The sequence below is a fragment of the Alosa sapidissima genome, chromosome 6 (genome assembly GCF_018492685.1).
Source record: "Alosa sapidissima isolate fAloSap1 chromosome 6, fAloSap1.pri, whole genome shotgun sequence".
NCBI classification, from domain to species: domain Eukaryota; kingdom Metazoa; phylum Chordata; class Actinopteri; order Clupeiformes; family Clupeidae; genus Alosa; species Alosa sapidissima.
This window is the reverse complement of record NC_055962.1, coordinates 28761919-28781186: the sequence shown is the minus strand read 5'-3', so window position 1 is coordinate 28781186 and position 19268 is coordinate 28761919. Positions and strand designations below refer to the sequence as shown.

The 19268-nt window shown below is 44.3% G+C and overlaps 3 protein-coding genes across 6 annotated transcripts in view; 1 reads left to right on the top strand and 2 right to left on the bottom strand.

Annotated features, from left to right (window-relative positions):
- Window positions 1–10582, bottom strand: part of chrm5b (cholinergic receptor, muscarinic 5b) — a 23285-nt gene extending 12703 nt beyond the window's left edge. Inside the window, exon 1 of one of the 2 annotated variants that reach the window (XM_042096502.1) lies at window positions 10310–10582. The gene's annotated coding sequence lies outside the window, so the exon portion shown is untranslated. The remainder of the gene's footprint in view (window positions 1–10309) is intronic. The other variant, XM_042096503.1, reaches the window with a different exon arrangement.
- The window catches only part of aven (apoptosis, caspase activation inhibitor), a 27929-nt gene extending 9369 nt beyond the window's left edge, over window positions 1–18560 (top strand). The window contains exons 3-6 of the mRNA XM_042096504.1: window positions 16392–16462; window positions 16767–16862; window positions 17095–17413; window positions 17522–18560. Coding sequence (XP_041952438.1) covers window positions 16392–16462; window positions 16767–16862; window positions 17095–17413; window positions 17522–17658 — 623 coding nt within the window. The 3' untranslated portion in view covers window positions 17659–18560. The remainder of the gene's footprint in view (window positions 1–16391; window positions 16463–16766; window positions 16863–17094; window positions 17414–17521) is intronic.
- The window catches only part of ryr3 (ryanodine receptor 3), a 115591-nt gene continuing 114423 nt past the window's right edge, over window positions 18101–19268 (bottom strand). For all 3 annotated transcript variants that reach the window (XM_042096496.1, XM_042096497.1, XM_042096498.1), the window contains one exon: window positions 18101–19268. In XM_042096496.1, coding sequence (XP_041952430.1) covers window positions 19173–19268 — 96 coding nt within the window. In that variant the 3' untranslated portion in view covers window positions 18101–19172.

The window sequence follows — 19268 nt, the reverse complement described above, 5'->3', positions numbered from 1 at the left end:
AGCTTGGGGTGAACAGTTCCTATCAGGGTGGCCAACTAAGGGCAGATCCAAATTTATATACAGATTGTGTGTGTGTGTCCTCTCTCTTTCTCTCTTTTACTCTCTGTTTCTCTCTCCCACACCCTTTTTTTTTCTCTCTCTCTCTCTCTCTCTCTCTCTCTCTCTCTCTCTCTCTCTCTCTCTCTCTCCCCCTCTCCCCCCGCAACCCCCACCCCCACCCTGCAGTTTGACCTGGCTAGTCAAGATAAGATTTTGCCGTGTGTTTGTGTAACAGAGGGGCCAGTGGTCCTCTGTCAGTGGTGCTTCCTTTTGGCACCTTAAGTCCCAGTCCCTTTCATTTTAAGACTGTCAAATCCTCTGCCCCTCTCCGCACCCCATACTGAGAAAATGACACAGGAGACTTTGGTTTGATATGCTTGTTGGGAAACGACTTTAAATCAGTGATGGGTTTCAACGTTACGTTAGGTGGGTTTCAACCTCAGGCTCCCCAAGATCGGCCTGTCGGATTCTTGCTGGCTTTGAGGAATCAAAATGTCAGGAAACATCACATTGATTTGTCTGTCCTTGTGTCACTTGCCTGGTTTGATCTTGTCGTGTGTGTGTGTGTGTGGCCACCTTTTTTTTCTTCTTGTTTTTTCTTATTCTGTGGAAAGTACGCAAGATATTGGCCAGTTGGATTTAAAGAGGAAAATATGACTTTGAACTCTGATGTCTTTGCCATGACACAACTGCCTTGACCATATGCCGTATGACATTATCGGAGATTAGTGGCCAGCCCCTAACCCTTAGATCTAATTATGTGCTTAGCCACTACTTTTGGTGTGTGAGCCACTATTTCTCAGTGATGCATATTTGTTTGTAACAGCAATGATCTCACAGTGTTCCTTCAAAGTATGAAGGAACACTTTTGTGCAATTGTGGCCAAATGACGACACGTGAAGCCCGCTACTAGGCTCCTCATTATAAACCCTGTTACAGTCTGAAGCCTCTCAGGCTGTCAAATCCATTTGACTAACAGCAGACCAATAGTCCTTGTCAAAGTATAGCAGATTACGCTTTTACAGTCAGAGATAAGTAGTCCTAATGCTTGCAGGACCAGGCTTGGAGGATTCGTCGTAGGATAAGGTTTTGAAAGTGCCTCAGATTGTTTGCTGCATCATTTGCTAAAAAAAGGATTCCAATCACCCCGTTAGAAAAAAAATCAACGTAGACTTGAGAGTGCAAATCAGTGTTTGTGTTCGCTAAGGGACCGCTTGCCTGTAGCGCTGAGGGACCGCTTGCCTGTAGCGCTGAGGGACCGCCTGTCTGTAGCGCTTAGGGACCGCCTGTCTGTAGCGCTTAGGGACCGCCTGCCTGTAGCGCTGAGGGACCGCTTGCCTGTAGCGCTGAGGCCGTTAGAAGGACTGCTGTTTGAAATCAGAAGCTGTCTTCATAAGTGCCCCATTCATTGGGATCCAATGTTTACTGACCTTATATGGCCTGAAGGTATTTAATGTGTGGAACATTGATAAGCACCTCTGCAATAAACAGTGATTTAATAGCCTCAGATTGTCATGCTCAGTGCACTTGTTGCTTAGTGCGGTCAACAGTACCTCAATATTTGCTGCACCATTAACTGTAAGAGAAAGAACTAGAAACTGAGTGTGTTCTTCTGCTGAAGAATAAGACAGACAGTCTGTTTTTAATGAATGAGACAGTATGACAAAGACTTCCCGCAGTACCTTATTTGGATTTCAGTGTATTTTGATGGATTGCCATATTATTGTGTTACTGTAGGCTTGCCGTTTCCTGACAAGCGAGAACGTGAAGTAATGGGATTCGGTTTTTGGAGTCTCCTTGAAGGTTCTGTGTGTCTCATTGTGGACTCGTCAGCTTCTCCTCTCTTCTTTCTTCCATATCAGAGTCTTGCGTGCAGGTGTGTTGGGCTAAATGAGTGGCCTTCCTTCTCGCCGAGAGGAGAGCACAGTTTGTACAGACACACTATCAGACCACCCAGAGCCTCCCCCACTCTCCCTGAATGAGTGGCACACACATGCGCTTACACACACACACACACACAGACACAGACACAGACACACACAGACACACAGACAACACATACGCACTCACACATATGCAGACAACACATGTACACGTTTACACACACACACACACACACACACACACACGCACACGCACACACACAATGAGTACAAGGTTGTCAAGCGGGGCCTCTGGGAAGTAGCTCTGGTCCAGCTGCTTTTAACGAGTCCTTCAGACTGCCTCTAACATTGACAGGAAATGGTTTATGTAATACCACGCGGCCGTTGTTCCCATGGATTTTCCAGGCTTCAAATTGTATTGAGCGTAATGGGGATGTAATGGAGGATATGAGCCGCGTTATGCATCCCCGAGGACGCTTAATGAGACACATGAATATATGGTGACGGCCTTTTGCCGCGCGCGCCTTCATCATATTCAAAGCCCAAACACACACACAGACACACACACACACACAGACACACACACTCAACACACACACACAGACACACACACACACACAGACACACACACTCAACACCCACACACACACACACACACACACACACACACCGCCACTCCGGTCACCTCACCCTACCCCCACAGAGGGCGGACGGTCTGTCTGTCGCACGGGGAAGTTCAGCTGCTGTCCTGTTCTTTTGTCCTTCAGTCCTCTGTGCATTCCCTCCAAGCGCAAGATGTGTCTTTGGAGGGGTGTCTGGCTTTGGTACGTGTTTCTCCATGTGAGGTCGGCAGGCAGTGATTGATCGTAGGTGACAGCGCACCTGTGGGAGACTCTTACACCCCCCCCCCCCCCCCCCCCCATGTCTCCTTTCGCTCTGAGCCATGGCCTCGATTCTTGTAGCTGTCAACAGCTGGGCCTTCCATCATCGTTGTCAGAGTCCTTTAACGCTGTCGGCCCCTCTGGTATGCCTCCGCTGCAACCTTATCACCTCATCTGGTATCATCAGATCAAGTCCCCCTGGTCACACCTAGTGCCCGACATCACTCTTCCTCTCCCTTCCCCACCACTTGGCCAGTGTTATCCCCTACCTCGATTTAAGCCAATTAATGGAAACAATTGTGCTAAATCTCTCCTCTGTTCCAAATCGCTTTTTTTGTTTCATGAAGTTGTTGTAATGCTTGATCGTGACTGATGAGCATAATGCGGCATGCCTGCATGCCTGATTTTTTTTTTTTTAAAGGGGGAAAAAGTGTGAGCTTCACTTTTGTTGCATAAGCTCTTGTAACTCAGTTGTGATGAGAAATGTTTATGCCAAGTGAGGGTGAGGGAGATGACTTTTTAGAGTTGTTTAGTCCCCCCCTCCCCTTTTTTTTGTGATGTCGTTGTAATCATATTCTGGATGCATGCGCATAATCCACCCACGCTGTTGTCTGAAAAGCTCAGGAGCCCCAGCGAAAGAACGCCTGGATCCCTGGTCCATCCGCCTCCAGTCACACACACACACACACACACACACACACACACACGCGCGCACCTGTTTTAAATATGGGACTGGCGTTCTCTAACAGTTTGTGCTCACTGTGATCACATTGACTTTCTGCAGGCTTTATGGCGTCTTTATCATTCTTTTTAGTCTCTATCAGTCCCCCAGCACCTGTGTTTCTTGTGCCATCTGCTTGGCTTTTTGCCAGCTTTGCTCATCTTAAGAATTAACATGAATCCACCTGAAGCCTTCTATAGTTATCACAGTGAGGTACACCTCCTTGCTTAATTGGACAGTGCTGTGATATGTCAGCCTGAGCAAGTTGTGTATGTGTCCAAGCAGGCCTTTCTCACAGCAACCTTTCAGCCTTTCAGAGAAAAATGACTCACTGTGAATATATGTGGTGAACAGATGATCACCCCAGCAGACGCGCTAGATAGAAATATATCAATAGATATATAATGAATATCAATGAATAAAGTGTAGCCGCACACTCTTAAATCCTTTTGACAATTTATTTGTGACCGATGTTTTTGCAATAGCCTTCATCAGCCTGAGTTAGGAGTGTGCGCCTAGTCTTTCTTCATATAAAATGACTCTCCCTAAAAAATGTAGTGCTAGGAAACCCTCTCTGCTCCTGTTGAGCATTCACATGCCTTACTGACCGGGTGTTTAACTGCAATTATGGACATACAAGGACAAACACCCCCTTTACATACTCACATCAAAATGTGTGAAGGAAACTGTAGTAGGCGTTGTATGAATGACTGTAGACTTTTAATGGCTGATGTGGGCTATGTTGTGGTTTGTGTCCTTGGAGGCAGCATCCTCTATTCATTAAGGGAGGAGTGAAGCAGACCCTCAAAGAAAAACGCTGTTGCCATTTTATTTTATTCCAAGCAAGCAATTATCCCTTGTCCCCAATGTCCCATTTATTTTTGCGATATAGCTTTCTATGTTTTTTATTATTATTATTATTATTATTATTATTATTATTATTATTCTCAAGGGTTTAGCCCTCAACACTGAAACTGTGTACCTCAAGCTGGAAGTGGCTCATTGTGAGAGTGATCTGATCCCTGAGAGGTTGTGTCAGGCCCTGTGAGAATTTGAGGTGCCTTTTGAGATTCTTGCTGCGGGTTATTTTCTCGTGGCTGGAATGGATTTTTGTGGGTTTTGTGGTCACGAGGAATTGTAGATTTCATGCTGTGCTTGATGTGACTGATGATGGTCTGGTTTTGAATATATGCTATGCAACAGTTATTTTGCAGTGTAATTTTGCAAATTGGTGTTTGAAAAAAAAAAAGAGAGAGAGAGAGAAAGCATGTAAGCATTGACGCATGTCCACATAAAAACACGAAGGTGAAAGATAGCAAACATGGCCTCACCCTGTACTGCCCCTCTGCACCCATTTGCTCCAGCTTGCTTTGACATGGTTGCTTGTTCCAGTCACTGGAACCGTGGATATGAGTCTTGGCCTCTTTTAATTGGCTCTGCCGAAGATGGAACCTTCGCGGCCAAATAATTGGACAATCTTATAAGCACCGATCACATTTATTAAGGTATCATTTCGGCGGCCCTGTCGACCTGCCTCTTTCATTAGACCCTGAACATACCCCGTAAGGTGTATTGATTTTTTTTTTTTTGGGAGGGGGCGGGGGGGCTGTGAGCTTTGAGTAGATTTATTCTGTTTGTCGTGGAAAAGCAGAGTCTTTTGTGTTCCACAAGGCTGCTTCTCTTCTCCAGGTGTAGCAATCCCACAGTGAGTGTTTGTTATGCCTCTGCTATGACGAGCAGTCAATTGCATGCATGTTGTAAGTCCACAGACTGGAGCCGAGAGATGGAGGGAAGGCTCTCAAGAGAGGAGCATGGCGAGGTGTTGTCATATCCTCCTAGTCATGATGTGATTGATTAATAACTGATGCTTTTTTTTCCCCTAAGCATCAAAATTTGGGGAAGATAGAAACCTATCAGTTTGAAGACCGGGTAATTCTGTGTCAGATCAGACAGATTCCAGGAAAATGGTTGCTGGACCATTTCAGATTTTGCTCAAAAGATTGCCTACATAATGTTTGGGTCCCAAAGCTAAGACTAATATTTTTGTTCAATTCCAATATTGTTTTTATTTTTTTTGCCCTCGATTTTTTTAGTTATTACATTCTCTAAAATGCATTACCTTTTGAAAGCCATGTTTAGGCAGTAAAATCTTAAAAAGTAGGATTCTTAACCTGACCAAACTCTAAAAGGTTGAAGACAAAGACATGCTCTCAGTGTGACTTGACTATTAAAAGTTTTTGCTGCATGCCCATTGATTTGATTTAAGGTGCTAGATTTCATAACAAAGTGCAAAAAGAGTCATATTCAGGGCATTATAAAGTCGGATTTATAGACCCTTTCAACAATAAAAACAAAAACAATGCTTGAACGTTCTATTTGGTTCCCAATCTACTTCCTCTGCATTAAGATAACATATGGAATGTTAAAAAGGAAGTCTTGTGGGGCCAACTATGATGCTGATAATGGAACTCTCTTGAAAGGGTCTATACTCATGTGGCATCAATTAGTATTTTGTCTGCAAATGCAATACTTTACACCATTAATGTCGTGCCAGTGTTTGAGATCTCCACAACATATGAACATGAAGATATTAAGGATAAGGCAAGGTGTGATTGCTTTTGTTAGTCTTTTTCAAAGGATTAAAATGGTATGTGGGGTAGCTAGTAGGGTGTAAATCTATGTGAGAATAGCTCAGTGACTGCATTTACATGCTATGAGACGTATCCTAATTTTGATCATATTCAGGACATGGTGTTTACATGATAGAAACTTGGTTATTAGTATCCCTGTATACATGGTGACTACAGTATCCTGGACCGGTTGCCAACAATTTACAATTAGCATAACCGGATTTCTCAAAACTAGGTGAAGGGCTTATCCGGGATTCTGAAATCAGAATATGATATTTACATGTGCAAACACAGAAGCAGGATACTTCAAAATCCTGATCATAACAGGGATTACTGAAGTGCATGTAAACACAGTCAATATGTGATCATTTAGTGCACAAAGTGCCAGTGTTGTGTATTCACACACATATTACATTGTAATACCTTTAATATTTATCTATGTTTTTCTTACAATCTAGGGCCCTATTAAAATCAATGAGCATGCCATACAAACTTGGTTCAGTCATACTGAGAACATGTTTGTCTTCCATCCTCCAAAGGTTGGGATGGCTGTGAATAAAACTTCACAAGATATTAATGCCTAAACAACATAGCTTCCCAGATAATGTGTTTTTCAGGCTGTAAAACTGAAATAAGGGCAAAAAATTATGAAGACAAAGGATTTGACATTTTTACAGGCCTTGGTTTTGGGATCCATTCATGATATAGGAAAGGTTTGAACAAAATCTGAGAAGGTGCAGCAACAATTTTTTTTGTACTTTATGTCAATGAAAATATCTACATTTTCTTGAATTAGGCCTAATCAAATTTGCTTGGAATGTTCAAATGTTCTCATTCAAGTTTGCAAATTCTATGGTTGTTTGTCATTATGAGTTGCCTCTCTCCAAATTCTCTTCAGTTTATGAATTTAAATGGCCTTTTGTTTAAACAGTTATTGATGGGTCAGATAAAAGAGAAGAGCCATTTTCCTGGAATAAATTCAGTGCCAAGTGTGGTTTTAATGAGCAAGCCACTGTCATCGGCCAACTCTAGCCATTCTTTGAATCCCAGTCATTCTTTAAACCTCGCTATGTGGCCTGTTCACATTTAAACCAACAATGAAGCTTTTGCAATCAAAGTTTTTTTTTTTAAATGTCTAATCAAACTACAGTGACAGGATGGGGGTCACCTGAAACGTTTGTATAGCACTTATTTTTTACCACTTTGAGTGCAAACTGTTTTGTTGCTTTTAAGAATTGCTTTCTGTTTGGAGCCTATGCACCACCACTAGGATTATAGCCAATCTCAAAGGCGCTGATTCATTCTTGCATAACTCTGTCCACATTAAGACCATAATTCTCTTCCTTAGGACCAACGGTACTTTCAATGTACACATACATGTCAAAACTGGCCAAATGGTACTGTCAGAAAAACAAAAACAACCCTATTATGTTGTCAGAAACAAATGTGGGTGTAGTGTCTCATGCTGTTGGATAATGGAAAAACAAAACCCCGCCCTTCTTGATCAATGGCCCATTCAAGTCACCCATTGGTTGGCCAGATGCCCATTGGTTTGCCGCTGTTGACTCGGGTGTTGTTACGTTAAGGCCACTGACCCCGTCATTAATGAGCGCCTCAGCTGGACCCCATGCAGGGCAATGGGACGGCCGTTGTTCCCGGCAGTGTTGTTGCCGTGCCGGCGTGCGCAGCTGGGGCTGGCATCAGCCTTGTTTACCGCTGATTAGCCTCTTAGCCACCTTGTGGCCACGGGGCCACTGGGCCTCACAAACACAACGGCCCCACGGCAAAAAAAAAAAAAAAAAAGCTGTTAAGTGTTTGTCTAAATCTGGATGCTTCCCACTGGACTGTCCACTGCGACGTCAGGTGTGTCAGTAGACACACTCACCCTTCTCCAACCCCCCAACACACACACACACACACACACACTCCTCGCACATGCATCCCTGCGGCTCTGCTGGCTGCTTGTCTTTTCCCATCCGGTGTATGCTTGTTTGAGCAGCGGGTGCTGTGCTTTTGGCGTCAAAGGGGCCTTTATCAGTTCACTGTGCCCAGTCTGCCAGGGCCGGTTTGAGCCGCAGTGATTAGTTTTGCGTCGATTATTTGCTTGACCCCATGGCAACGTGGAGGGCAAACGTTTCCTGTGCTCATCATTCTGCCATTCAGTGATTTGTACTGTTAAGGAGAACTCTCTCTCTCTCTCTCTCTCTCTCTCTCTCTCTCTCTCTCTCTCTCTCTCTCTCTCTGTCTGTCTGTCTGTCTGTCTGTCTGTCTGTCTGTCTGTCTGTCTGTCTGTCTGTCTGTCTGTCTGTCTGTCTTAACTATGAACTGAGGGAATAAGCTCAGAGGTACCTGAGCTCTTTGACTCTCCTCAGCATAACCCCATGCCCCCCCCCCCCCCCCACCAACGCACCCCCTCCACCAAACACAAGCATACACACACACACACACACACACACACACCACCACCACCACCACCACCAGCCCTGAATACCACTTTCACTTGCATCCGCTGGGGATCAGCATTATCCAACGTAATGGCTAAATTAGGCTATTGTTAAACACTGCATAGGAGGATTTTCATCATCCATTGTTAGATATATATTTTCGGAAAAGTGAGATAAGGTATCATTATATGATCCATGCAATTATTTTTCAATTATAAGTCATTCCGAGTCGACTTCTTCTTTTTTTGTTCTTTGTAATACCACATTCGGCATTGTGCTCTAAGAATCCATGAGAGCGGCTTCCTTTGATCACACACATCATAGAGGCCAGCTTGGCAGAATACCACCGAATGGGAGGGTGACGTTTGGGAAATGCATCACTTTTGCATTGCACAGGGTTGCTCTGTGACACCACCAGAGCTTTTGGTGAATAATTCTTTGGTTGAGCATTGTAATTAAAGAAATAAAATGTTCCGTGGGGAAAAATGAGAATCAATAAGCCTGTTATTATGCAGGACAGTACAGTACAGTTGATGGTTAAACTTAACTCACAATTTTCTAATGCTGTTTAATCATTCCATCACAGGCAGGGATGTAGTGGTAAAATAAGAGGTGGGTAAACTATAAATTCTGTGATCACGGTAAAGTGGACTGTGCATATTGTGAATATGGATAATACAGTGTAATTTTTTAATGTTAAAAGTTGCAATTAGTGAATAAACTCTCGTCTGGTGTAGCCAGTTCCATTGATTATAGTGGAAACTAATTGTGGCAGAAGGTGCAACGCAAACAGAGTTCCATACCGGAGTTACGTATAGAATGGATTTACTTACCTGGCGTAGCCTGCCTGTCAGGCACTATGCAAAGCTCACCAATCAGAAGTGGCACAGTCAAGGAGGAAGACATGAATATAAAAATGATAAATGTGACCAGATTAACTGTGCACGATTAATTGTAGCCTTTGGGATTGGATAATTGCATTGGTTCATATTGCGATTGCGATACTGTGCAGCCCTTGTTGAAAAGCAAGGTTTCTGCGTCTTTATATGTGTGTGTGCTGTCTATGGACTGCTAAAGGATTGACCAACCAAGTCAAGATAGGGAGGTGGAGGCTGCTGTCCATCTGCCTGCGTGTGTGTCCACTCACATAGCAAGGTAAGGGGTCACTGTATCTGGGTCCCCCTAGAAGTTGAAGGAGGATTTTTTTTTCACATTCTATACTGACCAGTTGTAGGGACAAAGGTCTGCAGTTGCCGCACTGTTTTTGTTGGTTTTTGTGATTGCGTCAAAGGTGTTTGTCTCTTTAGACTAATGAGCCACCATCAACTCTGCTTCCGAAAACAAAAACAAACGCTCACACTTTCAACATTTTTTTTTTTTTACTGAATGCCCCGATTTCATTGGTTGCTTTGAAAGAATAGCTGTCTGATGTTGCCGTGCATCACTTACCACAGACTTTAATTGCAATTAGTGTGAAATGATTTATTGAATACGTGGTTAGTTCCACAGCTGATTCCTGTTAATTGGCTGCGTTACATACCACACTAACGGTCCCAACTCGTTTATCTATCCAAAAATAAGTCTTCCAAAAATACAGAGGATAAAGGGAGTAACAAGAGGTGTGTGTGTGTGTGTGTGTGTGTGTGTGTGTGTGTGTGTTAAACCCAAGCAAAACCAAACAGAAACTCAGTTGGCACCTTACTCACCCCACTGGGAGATGTCGCTTACCTTTTCTCACCGTAGAACCGTCTGGTGTGTGGCAGGAAGAGTCTGTGTCTTTGCCTTCTTTAAGATGTTGCTCAGGATTTGTTGGTTTAATCTTCCTTTTAAAGTTTTCTATTGTCCTTGAAAGAGTTGTGTGTTTCCTGGGTATTCCTGTCTCAAGTGTGTTGAGAAGACGGAAATGGCATGATCCCCGGTGTGGATAAACTAGATAGATGCCGAGCGGGTAGCCTATCTATCTGTCTAAACAAATAAAACATGTCATACATAAATGCATAAACGTCTCACACTCCATGGAGCCACACTAGGTCATCCCACCTCTAGGCTGATCAGGACTGGGTATATGCTCCCAGGTGTGTGCATACAGTATACTGTAGATGTATGTAACAGCTGGTATAGCTGGCATTGAGTCTGCACCCACGATACTGCCTCCGAATAGATTTCATAGTTTGCCACCTTTCACGTGACATCAAGGAAACAGTGGGAGCAGTATCTGGTGTTTTTTAATTGACTTTTGTTCTTTTCAGCACCTAGAGTTTATTTGTTTGGTTGTGTGTCTTTGTTAGCTTTTACATTTGTGCTAAGGACATGGCATTGAAACAATGTGGAGGTTTTGAGACCAATTTGTTAAAAGGACTACTACTGGTGCTCCTTGTTGGTGCCCCCCCAATCCCAATCCTCCCCCACCTTTCTTAAGCAACCCTTGCCACTTAATCTACTAAACCCTTCTTCTACTGCACTTTTTACCCCCCCCCCATAAATGCACAAATAGGCTGACGCCAGACATAATTTCACTGCATTTCTTACATCCAGTAACTATATGCATGTGACAATCAACTTCCTTGTATCCTTGTACTTCCTGATTTTGTGTTTAAATAGTGTCCGCTTGAGCTGCCTCTATGGTAGAGGAGCAGCACAGTTCACACAAAGCCTCTTTGCTAAAAGGGTGGGGAGGAGGTAACAAACATCTCGTGGATACAGTAATCATGAAATGACGATATAACACTTAGCCTATCCAAACAACCCTGTATGGGACCCAGGTGGGTTAAAATAAGCAAATATGGAATGGCCTCTGTATGTTTATTTAGTTTGGTTCAGTCCAGTTCAATGGTAGTCCTTTATATAGTGTCATTTTCCCAAGGAGCTTTACAGAGCCAAAAGCTTGAAACCCTCAAAACAAGCACATAAGCGATGGTGGGGAGGAAGAACTACCTATCCACGTCTTTAAATCATTGCTGCCGTCTTGACCTGGACCTGGAGACATTGAGTCTCAATGGGGACCTTCCTGGCAAAATAAAGGTTAAATAAAAATAAATATTCCTGAGCCAACAATGGCATCGCCATGACACCTCAGTATTCAGAGATCCGATTTTCTATTTCCGGCCGTAGCTGCGTTGTATTGATTTTAATGTGGTGGTAGACAGTGCTTGATGCATCCTAACCCATGTAAAAGCAAACTCTTATTTGTCTGTCAATCATATATTATATAGAATATCAATATTGAGTGCAGAATTGTCAACATTTCGAAAGACGTATAAGTTGAAGCATATTCTAGTTAGCCTGCTGAGACTGCACTAAGTTATAATGTAAACAGAATGGACCAAAGATGAAAAGTGGAAGTAGGGTTTCATGAATAAGGTGGATTAGCAGGAAGAATCCTTGAGCTGCCTGCACTACTGTTCTACTGACTGGTCCTATGCATTTTAGTTGTACTACTTGGTGTTATGTAAGGGATAACGACTGCCGAGGTGAACTGTTATAAGGATGAGAGTGAGAGAGGCAAAGAACTCCCCGATGCGCACCCGGAGTATTTCCTCTCTCCGGGTGATTGAATGATTGTTATATATATATATATATATATATATATATACTCTTGAGTGCTATATAAATCCATGTGTGTGTATCACAGTGGCCACTAAAATCTTATCAACTGAGATCATCACCTTCTTGATGAACTGTGGTACAACAGTCTTTTTTTTCCCCAAACTCACTTAGTGTTGTTGATTTCACAACTGTAAATTGGCTCTTGTTGTGCCACCTGCTTACTCTTGTGAAGTGTACATCCATTCATGCCTAGAGGAAACTCCAGGGTGCTTAGTGGCAAACGACGAGAGAGTGCGAGATAAACGCCGCGAGCGGTTAAGAGAAAACAGATAGGACTACATTTTACAGCTGAAGCATTCCCCTGGCTCAGAAACTGTGAGATTGCAGCGTCTCTCGAAGAGTGCCGTATAGTATTGAAGTGGCCGATTTTTAATAACGCGCTCAGCTCACCTGGCACCACTTTCGGAGAGAGGCCTCCCAAAGGCCTCCTCACATGCCGGATGCCCACAGTCCTTGCTCTCGGCATGAGGGCCTGTGGGCTTAGAGTGCCAACCCAAACCCGAGGGGTGGGGGGGTGGGTCACATCTGTCGCCGCAAAACTCATGCCAGGGCTGCAAGCACCACCCGGTCAGCCCTGTTATATGGGGCTGCGGTACCCCCACCTTTCTCTCTCTACCCAACCTGCCCCTGTAAAAACATCCCACCCCAAGGACCGTCCACTTACAGCATGGACATACCAGGCTTGTGTCTCTTTTTGGTTGCCTCCCAGAGCTCCAGGGAAGCATCCCAGTCACTTGAGGCTCTTCTACTGATGTTTGCTTTTGATTGATATTCACACAAATTGGGGTGGATTAACACACACACACACGGCCGAAGCCTGAAACGCGACCAAAGACGGACTGACGACTCTTCTGAGGCTGATGCTTCGTAAACTGTGCCAATCGCCATTAATATCTGATTCCCATTAACAATACAAATATGCCGAGATGCCTCGCGGGCCAAATATGGTTATCGCTCGGCTCGGGAAGCGCTTAGACCATACATGGCCAACTCCCTGAAAATGTTTAACAGCAGTTTTTGCAGCTCATTATTCCACATCACGGTACAATGGGATTGTTGCAGAAAGATACACAAACACTGGTAGCTGAAAACCTATCCCATGGTTTGTCATTTTGGGGGAGGGGGGGCTAGGGGGGAGGCACTGTCAGCTTTTAATAGACCACCAGTGATTACAGACTAAACAGTCCAGCAGTCCAGATAGAATATGTTTTAGCGTGTGCATGAAGGACCATCCATAAGAAGGCAAATAGAGCTTCTTCAAACACAGTGTTTTCATAGAGTCCTGAGCTCTTTGGTAGCTCTGTTGCCTTAAACAACAATTCCCTCTTGAAAAAACAATTAAAAAAATAAAAAACAATTCCCTCTTGTTATTCCAGGTATACTGTTGTGCTATGACTGTGACCATGAAAATAACTCTAAAGGCACAAGGTTGAGGGACAAATCATGGTCTGACCGCAGCAGCGTGTCATGTAATTTTCACTCCTTGCCTAACAGTTAGGTAATTTGTTAATTCTGATACAAAGGACTCAGTGGTTGCTGTATTTAAATATGAAGTCATCATTGAGTTTTTGAACAGTACATGTAATTGAGAAAAGTTTACTCATTCTAAGGGAATGATACTTGTTTGGTGGATATTTGTTGTTGCATTACACTGCATCACGACCTCTAAATCTACTTAAACTCATAGTAACTGACTTATGTTCCGGAATATTCAGCTATACAGTAGGTGAGGCTGAGATGCCTCTGTTCTGTGTGTAGTAGATGGGATGGGAGCCATGCTCCAGGCTCTGTGATGTGACCTGTGCTCTGAGCTCCAGCTCTGCAGCGCTGACAGCGCCAGAGCTTATCGTCATGGCAGCTGTTGCCGTGGCACTGTCATGGACAGTAAAAGAAACATTCTAAAACTGCCAGGAGGGCATCTTCCATTCCACCGTTGCCAGTCACTGATCGGAATGACACGGTCGCCCGGGTGATGACGCACTACTCCCAGATGGTCAGCAGTGCTGACCTGGCAAGAGAGATGAGTTCCTGTGTGTGTGTGTGCGTGTGTGAACAAGGAGGAGTAGATGAAGCTCTCTCCTGACATCTTCTGTGTTAAGGCTCTCTGTCTGTCTGCAAATACACACACTCAAAGGAAAGCCACCACCCTTTGCTCTGATGCTAAGAGACGAGCATTACCTAAGAGGTGGCCACTATAAAATGAAAACGCAAAAGTCAAATACAGGTTATATCAGAGCACGTGCATGAGATGTTTTTCACAACCAACTCTCACACAAGAAGGCGGTCAACCGTTTGCGACATCATTTTTTTCCTCCACCAAATTCAACTTTGCAAACCCCCTCCCAACAGAACGCCTAATTGTATTAATAATTCAGTCCGTTTGATAACTCGCGTTGGCAGATGGAAAGTCATTGTCCCACCACTTCAGCATTTAGTAATTGCAATCGTGGCATGCCGTTATGTCTGCATAAATCATCCCTTAGCCTGTCCACCCCCCCAACCCCTTAGTTTCTCCCTGAATGCAAACACGTCCAAGCTGACAGAAGCTGTGCTTGAGCTCCGCTGTGCCACTTGACCCTCCGCTCTCGCTCAGCGGAGCAATCAGCGGCTTAACCAGCTGCATTTGGCAAGGGTGGCACGGCTGAATGAGGGGGTATGTGACCGCAGGCCGAGCGCAGGAGGAGGGGAGGCGGGCGGAGGGTGCAGCTCTGCGACACACTGTGCTGCGTCGGGGCGGCCATCCGGTCTTTTTCTGCCCTTGGACAGCTGTTCCTGACAGACAAGCCGCTTCTTTCTTTCTCCTGCCCTCAATGCCTGCTGCCGCTGCACGCATACGGCTGGCTCTGAAGTGCAAATGACGTTCGGAACGGAGAACCGGGATTTGGCGGAGGGGGAGGGGGAGGGGGAGGGGGGGTGTCAGGGATGGAATCTTTCGTGCCACCAGCAGCCTCACCTCAACCTAGACCTCACATGGAAGGCAGTTTTCTTTAAAAGTAGAGCCTTTTTTTTAAACATTCCTTACTCAAACTGTTACGAATTCTGTTCAAGTTGTAAGTAAGAGTGCAAAGTTTAATCAGAGCGAAGGAGAGAGAGAGAGAGAGCGAGGGAGAGAGAGAGAGCGAGGGAGAGAGAGAGATTCAGACAGAGAGGGAGACTAAATTGACATGCTGCTGCCGCCGAAGAGTGTGGAGGCTACAGAGATGTGGTCTGGCTGCCAAGCCTTAGGCCATCATATGGCCTTATTGGTTTATGCAAAAGGCCCAAAAATATGGGACAGATGTTAAAAATTAGCCTGCACATGTTTTCTCCTCCAAACATTTTGCTCTTATGACGTGGCTTATCTGATCTGTGCACAAACATTAATGAAGTCCCAAATAAGCGGTTGTCTCCTGAAGCTGTCCATGGTGACTTGTTTTTTTTTCCTGATAGAGCTTTGCCATTAGATGGCTCATTTAAAATTATTCTGAAAGGCTGTAAAGTGGTGCTTGTAACCCTGAGGGAATATTTCACTTCAACATTCCATCCATAATTGATCTCGTTTAAGGTCCCAGCAGTATTCTCGCTGTAGATACTGCTTTTCAATGACGGCGGCTTAATCAATACGTATGGAGGCGAGCATTCATACTCGTTTAAATCGTAGGTAATCATTATCTTGGGCTGATTCTCAATATGTACTCCCATCACTGTGTAAGAAAGATAATCTCGCCTCCTAACACATCGATTGGCTATCAGAAAGATTTCATTTGAGTAGAGATAGTTCATGCAGGAAGAACTGAACCTCCTCTCCAAAAGTACCCTCCTTGGTCTCCTTATTTTGCCTTTTGTGGAGTCATGATCGGGGCCACAGTGAAAATATGCGTGTGCATGTACCACATGCGAGCTGTGCTTTTTGGAGAAGGCAGTAATAGTGGATTATTGTCATGTACCTCACGTATTGAATAGAAAGAGAACAGCACACGGTGGGTCTGTACCTCCTCACAGAGTCCCAAAATCTAAAATCACTTCAGCTGATGTTAAATTGCAGGATGTTTTGTGTTCGATAACAATTTGTTTCTTCCATTTCAATTTTTTGCTTGGTAATGGAGGGTCATACTCATGTGGAAAGTGGAGCACTCTTCTATCAGTTGTTTCCCCTGATGTTGCTGTAATATTGAAAGAAAATTTGAGCTTTGAGTCTTTTTTCACAGGGGACTCGTTCTCACAGTTCCGATTCTCTGAGGAGAAAGACTGGGAGGTGGACTCACTGGCTGCTCATCAGGTTGGAGATTTTATTGTAACCTTTTATTTACTAAAAAAGTACATCATTTATTATTGGTAATAGATAAATACTACCTTTGCTACTGCTACTAGTAGTAATAATAATGGTTGCAGTTGTTATTATCCTGTCGGTTGAACATTCTCCTATACCGTATTTACATATTTTTCTTTTCCCTACACAATGAATCTGAACCTAGAATCTGTTCAGTGTACTGTGTGTGTGTGTGTGTGTACAGGTGTGTTTGTGCACAACAGGTTGCTGCCTCTTCTCATACCTGCCTCTCTCTCTCTCCCTCTCTCTCCAGATGGCGGGTGTGTTTGTGGACCTGGCGCTGCTGGCCCAGTCTCTGCAGGAGCTGCCCCTCCACCAGCGGCTCAGTCTGGAGTCCGAGCTGGTCCAGGTAACGTCAGCACAGCGGTGCCTTCCCTCACACCTGATAAGCCGCTCTGATAGCGGCCTGCTTAAACAAAGATGTTTCCTCACGGTCTGTACGGCTGCATTGTGCTCAAACTGAACTGAGGGCTTTGGCGTGACGTCAATATATTTTTCCCCTCTCTCTCTCTCTCGCTCTCTCTCTCGCTCCCTCTCTCTCTCTCTTTCTCTCTCTCTCTCTCTCTCTCCTTTTTTCCCAGGCGGCCACACCGGCAGAACTGCCTGCTGTAACCATGGTGAGCAAACCAGACACCAACAAGCTAGGTGGAGTGGGTTTTAAGGCCACTACTCCTGTGCCCAAAAGCCTGGTGTCCGGCACAGGCATGTCCAGCCCGGCGAAGAAGACACCGGTCAGCGCCGAGGCCCATATCTCCTCCAGTAAACTGGAGGCTCGTACGGAGGAGGCAGATGAAGAGCTGGACCTACTCCTGGGCTTGCAGAAACCTGTAACTGAGCTCTCTCTCTCAGAGTCGCAACCCAACAATGCTGCAGAAGAGGCTACTCCAGTCGGGGACCAAAGTGAGTATGAAAGTGTTTTAAAGAAGCACATTTCAGAGATCGGTGATCTTCAGTGCAGACTGTAATCTTTAATTGTTTTTTTTTTTTTTGTTTTTTTTTTTCTCGCAGAAGCAGCTAATAAGAAGGAAACCGAGGAGGTCGTGGACAGGCCGAAGGAAGAGGAAACCGCACCCCAACTAGTGGCTGGGAAACAGGAAGTGAGTGAGGAGGACCTGGAGGACTGGCTGGACAGCATGATCTCCTGACCCCAGAGAACTTTCGCACAGAACTTTCCACTTGGTCTTCCGACAGACACAATGGTTAGAATCTGATGCAGAACCGGAGGTGCAGCAACGGAACCCACTCGCCTATACAGCGCAGACCATTCCGCCAAAAGACCCGCGCTTAACCAATCAGCTTCGCTTCTGTCAAAGTATTCTGTTTAACACCAGGGTTTACTGACAGGGCTAAAACAAGCAGAGCTACTGACATTGTTGTTTCCTGCAAAGGTCTTAGACTTAACATGTAAGACGCTAAGCAGGTGCAAGGATGTGCCTAGAGTAGTGACTCTTGTATGGATGCGCGTCCTTGTTCTCTTTGTGAGGCATAGCTCAGACCAACAGGTGCGGTGATGCCCTTGGGTGACTTTGGGGCTTTATGTCTGTGGATGGGATTGATGTGCTCAGAGACATGACTGACAGCTGGGAATTATTGCATCGGTTGCTTTATTCTTTTCCCCCCTCCCCAAAAAGAAATGGCGATCACCAAAGCTACTACATACATACAAATGGCCATACAATAGCAGTTTACTTTTTTTTTTTTGTTATTCAATAAACTCATAGTTTGTTCTAATTTTTTTTTTCTTAGCAGTGAATTTATCTGAATGCTGTAATCGGGATCATGTGCAGGTGGCTGTGAAGCCCCTTGCAGTAGCCGCGAACAAATCCAAACTGATAAACACTTATTGCTATGGTAACTTCTGTATTCTAGAACAAACTCCAACTAAAGCCACAAAACTAACCTAGATGTAACGATGACTCACTACTTCAGGTCTATAGCACTAAACATTGAGGAGGGACAAAGTGTTAATTTCTTAGTTTTTTTGCATAGTTTCTCTTTCTAAGGCACTTTGACACTTGATAATACATTAAAATGGGCTCAAGTCGTGTCCCCTTGAAGGACTGTGTATTTGTTGCAGCACACAGACCTCATTTCAAAGGTATTGTACATTTTCTTTAACGGTCATATTTTTCTATACTTCAGTGTATCGTTTCTCTCATTGAAGCACTCTGTAAAATCCCTTAGTGGTACGTCTTGTGCATATTTTTCATCAAACATTCACTCAGCACACTATAACCCGCACCTAAGACGTCAATTTTACATTTCAAGACAAATTGTGCAACAGGTTTGGGCTTAGCAGATGGGAAGGCAACTTTTATCAGTTCCATGAAGACAACTAAGTCTTTTGGTAGTTTGGAGTTTTGGCATGGTTTGTCTCATTCTTCTTCTTCTTCGTCTTCTTCTTATTATTATTTTTTCCTTCTTCATAGCAAATGCGTCCTCTTAGGAAAGTCTGTCATGTAATTTTTAGTCTTCATTGAGTCAGTGAAGGTGAAAAGCAATGGTGGTTCTTTTTTTTTTTTTTTTTTAAGTGAATACTTTCTTGGACTCAACAGCCTGGAGGTAAAATCTAGTTTTGAGGTTCTTGTTTGTGTTTTGAGTTTGAGTTTGAGTTTTAAGTCTCAGTCAGATTATGGCTAGGGACTCGACTCGGTCCCCTTTAGCCTAGCTGGTCCTCATATTGCTTGCGGAAGCAGTCTCCAGCAGGGAAGAAGTCCCAGCACCTCTCCTGATACATCTTCCACACAAACGACTC